This window comes from Phyllostomus discolor, chromosome 6 (assembly GCF_004126475.2).
Source record: "Phyllostomus discolor isolate MPI-MPIP mPhyDis1 chromosome 6, mPhyDis1.pri.v3, whole genome shotgun sequence".
Taxonomy (NCBI): domain Eukaryota; kingdom Metazoa; phylum Chordata; class Mammalia; order Chiroptera; family Phyllostomidae; genus Phyllostomus; species Phyllostomus discolor.
The window spans coordinates 110,177,381-110,189,463 of record NC_040908.2 but is presented as its reverse complement, the minus strand read 5'-3'; the positions used below and the strand labels follow the sequence as shown (position 1 = coordinate 110,189,463).

Here is a 12,083-nt window from a genome sequence, read left to right as displayed (position 1 = left end):
AAGCAGTATGGAACTTCCTCAGAAAACTAAAAATGGATCTGCCTTTTGACCCGGCAATTCCACTGCTGGGACTATATCCTAAGAACACTGAAACACCAATACAAAAGAACATTTGCACCCCGATGTTCATAGCAGCACAATTTACAATAGCCAAGTGCTGGAAGCAACCTAGATGCCCATCAGTAAATGAATGGCTCAGAAAACTATGGTACATTTACACAATGGAATTCTCTGCAGCAGAAAGAAAGAAGGAGCTCCTACCCTTTGCAACAGCATGGATGGAGCTGGAAAGCATTATGCTAAGCGAAACAAGCCAGGCAGTGAAAGACAAATACCACATGATATCACCTTTAACAGGAATCTAAACAACAAAACAAAAAAACTAGCAAAATATAACCAAAGACACTGAAATAGGGAATAGTCTGACAGTGACCAGAGGGGAGAGGGGAGGGAATTTCAGGGGGGAATGGGTAGGGTTTACAGGAACAAATTTGGAGGACACATGGACAAAAACTAGGGGTGGGGGGTAATGGGGGGGAAGGGGGGAGGGTTGGGTGGGTGAACTGGAATGGGAGTAGGGGGGAGAAAACTGTACTTGAACAATGATTAAAATAAAATTTAAAAAAAAGTATTGAAATATTTAAGTATATACATTTTATTATGTATTAAAAAATTGAAGGAGAGACACCAGGGAAGTATTAGAACTTTAAGAGACCCTAGAAAAATTACAAGGAAAATGTACTGAGTTCACACACACTAAAATATCTCTGCATATACATAATAAGATAGTAAAGGCAAGAGTAGGCTCAAAGTTGATGAAATATAAGAAGCTTGGAAACATAGATGAAATAGCCACAGAGGAAACCCAGTCCATATTTTAAGTATGAAGTATTGGAGTGGTGAGTAGCCATCACCCTAAAATAAGAGAAGCAGGACCACTTGTGAAAAAAACAAAGAATAATGTAAATGCCACAAAACCAACCCTTTTTGTCTACTTTCTTCACATGTCTATCCCTAGTGTACAGACAACCGCTTAGCCCCACAGATGCTGACTGAATGACCGGTGAGTGCTGAAGAACGGTGGTGCTAAGCAGAGAAAGGGAACTCCAAGGGCTGATTTTAATGTTCATTGGTTCTATTATGGGGTAAGAGACTGGTAGATAAGTAACACAATTTTTTAAATGTAACTTGCTGTCCAATAGTTACCATATTGACGGGTTTAATTTTGTTTTGTATTCCATGTTCCATAAACTTTCAGAGGTACTATTATATAACTCATTTCATTAAATATTTTTTCTCACTTTGCAAGCCTCAACATGTGACTGTGTTTTGAGGAAAGTCAGCGTAAACACTTGAGCGGACATAGTTAACTGCTGTTGATTTTCATGACAGAATCGACGCTTAAAAGATGAACAGATTTGGCACATCCGGAACCTACTCAAGGAACTAAGCGAAGAGAAGTCAGAAAAGTCAAAAGTTGTATCAAGAGAGGATGTTGAAACAGCAATGAAGGAGAAGTGGCAGTTTGAAAGAGATCAGGAACAAAACTTAAAAGGTGATTTATGAACTTAGAAAATTATCATAAAGATGAATCAAGTTATTTCTCGAATGCATTAGTGCCTGTTTCCTAATGTTAAAAATGCTGTGAACATGTTTCAGACGACATCATTATCACCACAACCAGAAACACATGTAGGTGAATGAACAGGAGGCGGAAATAAAGCAGCAGAGACACTGAAATCAAGTGAGGAGGAGGAGTAAGGACAGTGATCAAAAACAAAGACACTTGGAAGCCACCTGATTGTCACACACTGGACAATATCCTGTTAGACACTCTGACCTCCTCATGGTGGGGATTTGTTCTTTCTTTTGGGAAATTCTCTTGTTTGGTGGCTTCGCTGGCTTCAGTGTCAGTTCAGACTTGGGAATGATTAAGTGAGTATAACCATGAAGCTCCCCCAGCCCTATATCTCCATATGGAGCTAGGCTCCTTCTCCCACACCCATTTAGATGGGGAAAGAGGGATTAGAGTTGGGGAAAAGGCAGTTTGGAGGACATGGAGAGAAATGATGCGAGGTGCAGAATATGAAGGACCCAGAACGTACCCTTGCCACAGGGCTTAGGAAATACCACGATCCTGGGGGTAAGTCACACACACAGTTTTGACACTTACATTTTTTTTAATTCCTATTCCTTTATCTCAAACATCCTGCCAAGATTTCTAAAACCACTTTTGCCAGAACCCCTATAAATACCATATCTGCTAGGAAGCTGGAAAACGTGGCAAAGAGACTTGAGTGCTATCAGGAAGTAGTACTAGAAGCTGGGAGGCAAAACAAGGGACAAGATTTTCCTGAATTTCTCCAATATTTCAGAGAGCCTACATATCCAAGCACTTTGCACAGAGCAGGCATTCCATTCATAGATAACCTGTTGTTTTGACTGAAATAGTTACCAACACCAAACATTACTCAGCAAACTTCATTTTTCAGGGTTTCCAAAATTGTTCCCATAAACCTCCACCTACCCAGGTCCCTTTATGGGCAAGAGTGATGTAATCAGATGGTAGATGCTGTATTGTTTGGGTTCCACTCCAGGAAAGTTTTGCTTATGTTTGGGAGGAATACTTTAATAAATCCCTTGAGATAGGAGTGAGACCAAAACAGATACTACTCAGATGTGCTCACTGAACTGCCTTCAAATCGGAGCGGGCCAGTGAGGTGTGCCTGTTTATGGTTTGGACTCGGTTCAAGGTGCGTATGTCACACCAGACTGGGGCCCAGCCGGATGACTGAGCACAGCAAAGCAGGCCTGGGCATGTGTGTGGTCCAAGGAAGAAAGCAGCCCACAGATGCCAAGGAAGAGAGGGGAAGGGAAAGAACAGATGTGTCTGAAAAGGATTCCTCAGGCAGTTATGTTATGTACCAGGTAGTCACTTGCAACTGGCCCTGGTTTGTGGAGAGCAGCCCTCCCATCATGTGGCAGCTCGTTTCAAGGCAGAGTCTCAGCCCCACCCAGACCTGGTGAATCAGAATCTGCATCAGACAAGATCCTAGGGGATTCTTATGCACAGTAAGGTTTGAGAGGTACTGATATAACCTCTTTTTTCCAGCTTCAGTTAGGACTCTTTCAGTTACAAGGATAAAAATCTAACACAAACTAACATAAGCATAAAGAGGAAGGCACTTTTTTCACATAACCAAGCAAAAAACACAGGGTGACCCAGAGCTTCACATGCTGTCAGATCCAAGCTTTTTGTTTCAACCCTGCCCCCCATCTCTCTCCTGTCTCTCTCCTTCCCTCATTCTCCCTGCCTCCTTCATCCCTCTCCTCTCTCTGTCCTCTCCCTGAAAGTTGGCTCCTTTTTCTCAGGCTGTTGTCCCCATGAGGCTGGAATACTAACTATAGACGTCTCTGACTTTACACCCTTATAACCTCAAAATGGAGATCAAAGAGCCATGTTTTCTACCAGTTTCAATAAAAACATTTCTGTGGAAGGACTCTGAGCATGTGCCTAGCTTGGGACACACACTCACGCCTGGGCCAGTCCCTGTGGTCACAGAAAGGGACCACTGTAACTGGCCACATACAGGGTGGGGCAAGAGTAGTTTCACAGTTTCGAGTATGTGAAACACAGTTTATTCTTGTGTTATTATTTATTAATTACAGTATTATCTTCCACACAAACTACTATAAACCTATTTATGCCCCACTGTATATTTGACAAGGAGTAGGAAAAGCATGTTACAAGATTGGAAGTGAAGAGGGGTTGTGGAAAAGTAGAACAGCCACTACATCCATCTCTCTTTCAACATCTTCAGTGATAATAACCAGCATGCCACCCCCCACCCAGCCCCCGAAGCTGACCATGGCACAGGGCTGAGGCAGCAATAGTCTGCTCAAATAAGAGGATGGCTGGCCATCTGGGTTATAGGAGCATTAATTGTTTAATGACAATAACAAGTGCCATTTATTAAGAGATTTAAAAATATAATCTTACTTACATCTTTGGCAAAAGACGTGTCTGGTGTCCTTTTGGAGCATCAGACTGAAGTACATCCCTCTGGTCTGATTGGAATGCTTCAGTCATTCCATAAGCATTTTCTAGGACCAACTAAGTGCCAGCCTCTTGCTAAGTGCTGGATTTACAGAGCTGGGTAAGATGTGGCATCACCGTCACGGCGCTCTCAGATAAGATGGTGTGTGGCAGTAAGCCAAATAGCCATTAAATTCATTGCACCTGGCTCTCTGTAACGCTTCTTTTTCAAAAATACTCAGCAGCATAATATTCAGCCTAAAGATTGAATAGCATGTCATGATTCTCAAGTGTTTCAGGGAAAACTGAGAGCTTATGTGGTTCCGATCCGGCAATATTTGTACATATTTAATTAGGAGACTTATCTTTCACCCTGAAGTCGTACAAGTGAGAGTGGGGAAAACATGTTGGTATGACTGTCGTGTACTGTCATTCCACACAAATGAACTTTAGAAGACAGGCTCACACAACTTATTCATAGAAGGGGTCACCAAGGACTACAGAATCATATAAGGTGAAATCACTTTGCCCAGAGGCATAATGGCCAGAAAAATGACAATTTACTAATAAAATGTATATGTGACCTAATATATTGTACAAGATAGGACCCTTACAAGCTGTCACAATGGAAACTTGTGGGTCCTAGGCATATAGCTTAATCATCTATTACAGCTCTCATTCACAGCCCAAAACCACACATCTACTTTAGAATTAGAATTTTAATTTTACTCAGAGTTTGAATCATGGGGGATAGTTAAACAGTAGTTTGAATAGTTTAGATTTCCTTCAATTGTAGATATAAAATTGGATTTATGAGATAACAGCTTTTTAACATCAGAGCCTAACTTCACAAAATCAGACTGCAACATATGATGGTTACAAGGACAGTAGGAATGACATGGTGTTTTGATTTTCTTTCAACAGATATGCGCTTGCAAATAAGTAATGCTGAGAAACTATTTCTTGAGAAACTCAGTGAGAAGGAATACTGGGAAGAGTACAAGAATGTAGGGAGTAAACAACATGCTAAACTCATCATCTCCTTACAAAATGACATCAATAAAGTTAAAGAGAATGCAGAGAAAATGTCAGGTCAGTTGCAACAAAGCTAGCTCAAGTTCAGTACAACACCCTTTAGAAGGTGGACATTTGATGGAAGATAAAAAAGAGTGGTACTCTCTGAATCATTTGCTCCTCTCTGCTGGGTCAGCTCAAACAGTTTGAGCCCAAGGGCAGAGGTGGAGGGAGGACTCTGAGAAACTGTCCCAGGACCACCTACAAAACCAGGAAGGGGAAGTAAAGGGAAGGGAGGCGGGGTGGAGAAACTGTCATCTAGGAAGAAGTTTCATTCAGTGGGTGGTGTCTGTGTGCTCCCACACCTGGGTCTGAGGTAAGTTCGCTGAGGCTGGAGGGTCCTGAGCCTGTGTGATGTTAGGAAATTTACCTGAAGCAAGCTAAAGCAACCTCAGGTGAATGCTAAGTTCTAATCAGAAAAGACTGGAGAATGAATACAAGAGGGGAAGTAAAGAGGGTATGGAGCAGATAACATTAGGCGTGATGAAGCTTACCAGGACTGGTTCTGGGAACCATGAGGTCCCCTGTCTGTGACTGTGACTAGCATAGTGGCTTAAAGGAACACCGGAGACCCAGAGACAGGAAAATCATAGGATAGAGCAAACGGAAGCAATCTGGCCTGAAAGGACACTGTGGGTGGATGGCAGTGCTGAGCCCAGTGGGTGATGGTGCCCCGCACTGCAGGGGGGTCCTGCGAGGTTGTTCCCATCGTCCCAGGCTGAGAGCCTGTCCGGGCACTCCACTTCTAGACCAATGTTTATGTGAGTTTCTCAGCTAGGGGTCTCTGCACCATAACAGTAGTATAAATTTGGCCCCAAATTAGACTGGGCTTGGAATTACACTTTTTCAAAAATGTGTTCTTATCCCCAAAAGAAAAGTGCAGAGTGAGAATGTGATACCTTCCTACTCCTGTCTGTTCCCCAGCCACTCAGTCCTCTCTCTAGATAAAACCACGATTACCAGTTTCTTGTGTAGCCTTTCAGAAAGATTACACATGCGTAAACAAACAGCATGCCACAAAATGTGATTTTTCGCATAATATGGACAGCACGTTGTATTAGTACTTCCCTCATTCTTCCAATGGCCACTGTGTTGTGCTGTACTATAATTTTCTTAACCAGTCCCCTACTCATAGGCATTTAGGCCATTCACTGTCTTTGACTATTATAAATAATGCTACAGTGAGTACCCTTATACATGTTTCATTTTACAGTGATGACTACCCTTATATTCATGCAGTTTCATTTATGTGTATCTCTGAGGAGAAATGGCTGGCCCAAGCAGTCCATTTATTTTTATTTTGATAGGCCTGGCCCTCTATACAGGTTGTATTGTTTATTCGTGGTGTGCCTAGGGATGCTTTTTCCCCACATCTTCAGTGACAGGGGATATTACCCAACTCTTTGTTCTTTGTTAGTCTTGAAAGTAGAAAACTGTATCCCGCTGTAGCTTTGATTTACATTTCTCTTATAAGCACCTGTGAGTACCTTCTCCTAAGTTCAAGAACCATGCGAATTTTCCTTCATGTGAACCAGCTGTTTTACACACTTTGCCCACTTTTCTGCTGTGTTGTCGAGCGCTTCACATTTTCAGGAAATTTGTTCTTTAACAGTGATAGAAGCTACAAATGTCTTTCCCACTTGTCATTAGTCTTTCATTTGTGGGGTGTATGTATGAGAAAATTTTGTAGTCTTATATTTAAATTTGTGGGGGGTTTTTGAGGTAGGAAACCAATTTTATTTTTTGCCAGATGGTTTTCCATTGTCTCAGCACCATTTCTACCCTACTGATCTGAGGTGCTGACTTTATCTACTTTAATTTCCTATTTGTATTTGGATATCTTTAAGTATTTTCTATTCTGTTCAATTGATCTATGTATTTGTGCACCAGTACCATACTTTTAAATAGTTATTGTTCTGGAGTGTTTAAAATATTTTAAAATTTTACCCAGGTTTTTTTTTTTAAGATTTTATTTATTTTTAGAGAGAGGGGAAGGGAGGGAGAAAGAAAGGGAGAGAAACACCAATGTGTGGTTGCCTCTTGCACACCCCCTGCTGGGGACCTGGCCCACAACCCAGGCATGTGCCCTGACTAGGAATCAAACCAGCCACCCTGTGGTTCACAGGCCAGCACTTAGTCCACTGGGCCACACCAGCCAGGGCCCAGTTTCTTTATTTTACATTTTTAAAGTAGACAGAGTGATCTCCTCAAGTAAACTCAACTCATTATCTTTTTTTAACTTTATTTTTATTATTGACACTGTTGCAGGTGTCCCTATTTTCTCCCACTTTCCCCACCTCCACCCAGCCCCACCATCAACCCCATTATCTAGATCAGACATTTGGATGATTTGTTTCAGCTAAAAATTTTCATGCTGTTGTGTCCAACTTTGGGGTGGTGGTAGTAACATTTATATATTGAACTATTGTACTTATTGGTTGTGCCTCAGTTTATACCCCCACTTTGGTATCATGGGAAAATGGATGTGATGGACTTCCTTTTCTGCCATTCATTTCTCCCACTTCTGCAGCAGCAACTCTTCCCCAAAGTGTTAAAGCACTTCGGGGGCCACATTGGACACAGTGATTACGAGGAGGACTCCTAAATTATTTTGTGTGCAGCCTTAGTACCAGCCTCCCCTCTTCTTCTGCCACTCCCCCCATTCTTCCATGATTTCTCTGGAAATCTCTTCCCAAACCCATAACTATGGGGTTCATGTTAGTTAAATTGTTTCACTTGTGATGATCGAGTATTTTAGAAAAAATAGGGTTTGTTGAAAGTGAAACAGAATGTTAAAATGAAACTTCTTCAGTCTCACTTTAAACTGGGGTGGCTATATAATGGATACCACATTTCAAAGTAAAGTGAGATACTACTGTGCAAACCTGCAATATGATGAGACAGAAAAATGGTTCCACACTTCCAACCACTGAATTCCAGTCTATAAAAGAAGTTGGAGAGGCCAAGAAAAGATTATCAGAAATTAGGGGATAGTTTTTTCAAAGAGCTTATGGTATGCTGTATGTTCTACACTGTCCCCCAAAGGGACAGGTGAAGGGTAATCCTTCCTTCACCTCAAATCAAGATAGAAAGTTTTGCCTTGGTTGGTGTGGCTCAGTGGATTGAGTGCTGGGCCTGTGAACCAAAAAGTACTGCCATTTCAATTCCCAGCCAGGGCACATGCCTGGGTTGTACGCCAGGTCTCCAATTGGAGGCACTCAAGAGGCAACCACACATTGATGTTTCTCTCCCTCTCTTTCTCCCTCCCTCCCCCTCTCTCTAAAAAAAATGAAATAAAATATATATTTTTTAAAAAGATGGGAAGTTTTCAAGGAATTTCCTCATATTGTTCAATATGTGTCCCCTCCAGTATAGGGGACATTCAGATCTATTTTATGACTCATTCCTGGGAAATCCATGGGGTGTGTGGCTGACTAGCTAGTAGTTCTGACAGCAGAGCTAAGAAGAGGTGGCTGCTGCCCTGGCCTAGGCCTGTGTCTTAGTCCATGTGGGCTGCTATAACAAAGTACTGTAGACTAGGTGGCTTATAAAAAACAGAAATTTATCTCTCACAGACCTGGAGGCTGAGAAGTTCAGGTCAAGGTGCCAGCAGATTCAGTGTCTGGTGAGAGAACCCGCTTCCTGATTCATAGGTGGCCAGCTTTACACTCAGTCCTCAAGGTGGAAGGAGCAGGGAAGCTCTCTGGGCTTCTATAAGCCTGTATGTGTGGGAGGGAGGAGGAGATTAACAGCTAAAGGCCAAAAGAGAAATCGTTAGTCAACCTCCAAGGACAATACATCCCCTGCAGGAAGGAATGCAGGTCAAATATAACTAGCAATGGGGAAGGTGGTCCTCTGAGAAATGACAGCAATGCCCCACAAGAGGAGGAATCAACCTTAAACGCCAGTGAGGACCAGAAAGGGAAACATTTGCTTGGGATAGTGTCAGACAAGTGAGAGCTTTTTGTCCCTTTCCACACTTTAGCCAGAAGGCGATGTTAGGATATTGGATATAGGAAACTGGTCACTGATCATTCAGGACACATTCATTCTCTTAACAAAGGGAAAGGAAACCTTAGATTAGGCACAGGAATCGAAAAAGGGTGGGATTATTACAAGTCATTAGATATTAGAGTCACAGATCACTTTTACGTTTTGTCCTTCACCAGGTGCACAGGACAGGGACCCATAGAAGTTCTTTGTGCACTGGCAGTGAGTTAAAAGACTTGGGTTCAGGTCCACTTACAAAAAAATAATACTACTTCTTGAAGCCACAGTTTCCTCTTCTGTAAAATGAGTCCCTTGGTGATCTCCAAGAGAACTCACGTTTCCAGCACCTGTTTTCTACACCTCACCTAACCCTTACAAGTCCCTTTGAATTAGCTATCACTGTTCATTTAAATATGGGGAAACGAGATGCCCAGAGAAGCTAATTGCCTTGACCAAACTCACAAGCTTAGTAAGTAGTGGAAATGCAATTTGAACCCATGTGTAACACCAAACCAATAAGCTTCAATAGTCCTCCCAGCTCCGTGATTTGGTGAGGTAGGGATGGCTCTGTAATATACACTGCGCCTGAGAAATTGCTGCATGGCAACTATTGCCACCTGCCCTTGCTCAGTTTTCTCCAGATGGGGCTGAAGGGAGGCCACCGCCACAGGAGAGAATCAGCACAATAAAGCTGCATGACACTATGACACCAGAAGTATGTGAAGAGTAGACAGCAAACTCCCAAAAAGCTGTGGAGGAGTAAACCAAAGCACAGCTAGATACATCAAAGAAAGTGGAACAATGGAAAGCAAGCCTCAGCCAGGGTGGTTTTTTGGTCAGCTTCTGAGAAGTACCACATTAAACTGGGCATCTGAGCAGCCAAGAGTCTAAAGGCACAAGGTCATAATCCCCCAAGCTCCCACTTGCACAGGAGTTTGCTCAAACTTTTATGAGAAGGGGGCTTTTATATACTCTCAGTTTCTCTGGCTGTATTCACAAATGAATAGTTCATAGTTGTTACCTGAAACATCATCTGAATCACAAAGGATAACAATGAGATCTTCACATCCTCTCTTGTGCTGGTTGCTCTGCTTTTCAGAAGAAAAACAGTCCATACAATTTTTTATGGAATTTGAAACAGAGTTGTATGTTACTATTGCTTTTTCAGTATGAAAATGGCAAGTGAGAGAGCTACAACTTTAGTCAGAGCATATTTGGTCATCTATTTTTTATGATTTACAGCAAGAATCAATATTTCATGCTATCGAGCTCCAGGTTTTATGGTTTCTTTTAGATGCTAAGAATGTAAAATTTATTACATCTAACCTCCTGATACATTGCAACTTTTAGACTGATTTTTGTGTTTTTTGGGGTAGAAGTTTCAAATAATACCCAGCATTAGTCTAGTGGGCTACACCCTGAATTGAAAAAGAAACTCTATCAGAAATGAGATTGGAATGATTGATATATTCAAGCAATGACTTCGAATGAGTAAGAATAATACAGGTTATGGAAATGGGCATATGCAGGCTGGAATAATGAAGAAGTCTGTTTTCTTATTCTCCAGATGTCAAGTTAGACTAGTTCCCAAGACCTCATGAACTCTCTTGTTTATAAATCACTGCCTCAGTTAGACACTCTTGTTTTAACTCCACTAGAGGCAGAAACTGAGCATCCCGACCCCTTTCTGGCCACTCCACAACCTGGGAAGCTCTCCCCTTCTCCCTTTTTACTCCTCCTCCTCATCCTCACCAAAGTTGCCACTGAAAGTTGCTATCATTGGCTGCAGCTGCCCTGTGCTGAAGCCTCAGATCACTGCTTGACAAAGACTTGCAATTTGCCAAATTTAATTTTCTTCAAAGCATTTTTAATATCTGTTCTATCCCAAGGACTGCAGTAATAGAAAGATATGGAATCGCATACTGTGTTCATGGACAGGAAGAATTAACATCATTAAAATGTCCACACTACCCAAAGCAATCTATGAATTCAGTACAATTCCTATCAAGACACCAATGATGTATTTCGCAGAACTAAAACAAATCTTTCAAAGATTTATATGGAACCACAAAAGTCCCCAAATAGCAACAACAATCTTGGAAAAGAACAAAGTTGGAGAAATCACACTATCCAATGTCCAACTATACTATAAAGCCATAGTAATCAAAACAGCATGGGACTGGCATAAAAACAGACACATAGATCAATGGAACAGAATAGAGAGCCCAGTAATAAACCCACACCTTCATAGCCAATCAGTATTTAACAGAGGAAGCAAGCACATACAATGGGCTAAAGATAGTTTATTCAATAAATGGTATTGGGAAAATTGGACAGATATGTGCAGAAAAGTGAAACTAGACCCCTTCTTATACCACACACAAGAATAAATTCAAAATTGATTAAAGACTTAAATGTCAGGCCTGAAACCATAAAATTTCTAGAAGAAAACATAGGCAGTAAAACCTTGGACATTGCTCATAGCGATATTTTATTTGCTATATCCCCTCAGGCAAGGAAAACAAAACAAAACAAAAATAAAATAAAATAAAATGGACTATTTCAAACTAAAAAGCTTTTGTTTGGCAAAGGAAACTTTCAACAAAATAAAAAGACAACCCACTGAATGGAAGAACGTGTTCACCGATATATCTGATAAGGGGTAAATATTCAAAATCTATAAAGAACTTATAAAACTCAACACCAAAAAAACCCCCATACAATCCAATTTAAAAAGCAGGCAAAGGACATGAATAGACACTTCTCCAAAGAAGACATATGATAGCCAATAGTCATATGAAAAGATGTTCAATGTCACTAATCATCAGAGAAATGCAAACTAAAACCACATTAGCAGCTCACACCTGTCAGAATGGCCATCATCAATAAATCAACAAAGAACAAGTGCTGGTGAAGATGTGGAGAAAGGGGAACCTTTTGCACTGTTGGTGAGAATACAGCTGGTACAGCCACTGTGGAAAGC

The 12,083-nt window shown here is 41.3% G+C and overlaps 1 protein-coding gene across 3 annotated transcripts in view; it reads left to right on the top strand.

Annotated features, from left to right (window-relative positions):
* CCDC83 (coiled-coil domain containing 83) overlaps positions 1 to 12,083 on the top strand; it is a 63,761-nt gene that overhangs the window by 24,778 nt on the left and 26,900 nt on the right. For 2 of the 3 annotated variants that reach the window (XM_036028711.1, XM_036028712.1), the window contains 2 exons: positions 1,393 to 1,555; positions 4,961 to 5,128. In XM_036028711.1, coding sequence (XP_035884604.1) covers positions 1,393 to 1,555; positions 4,961 to 5,128 — 331 coding nt within the window. The remainder of the gene's footprint in view (positions 1 to 1,392; positions 1,556 to 4,960; positions 5,129 to 12,083) is intronic. The other variant, XM_036028713.1, reaches the window with a different exon arrangement.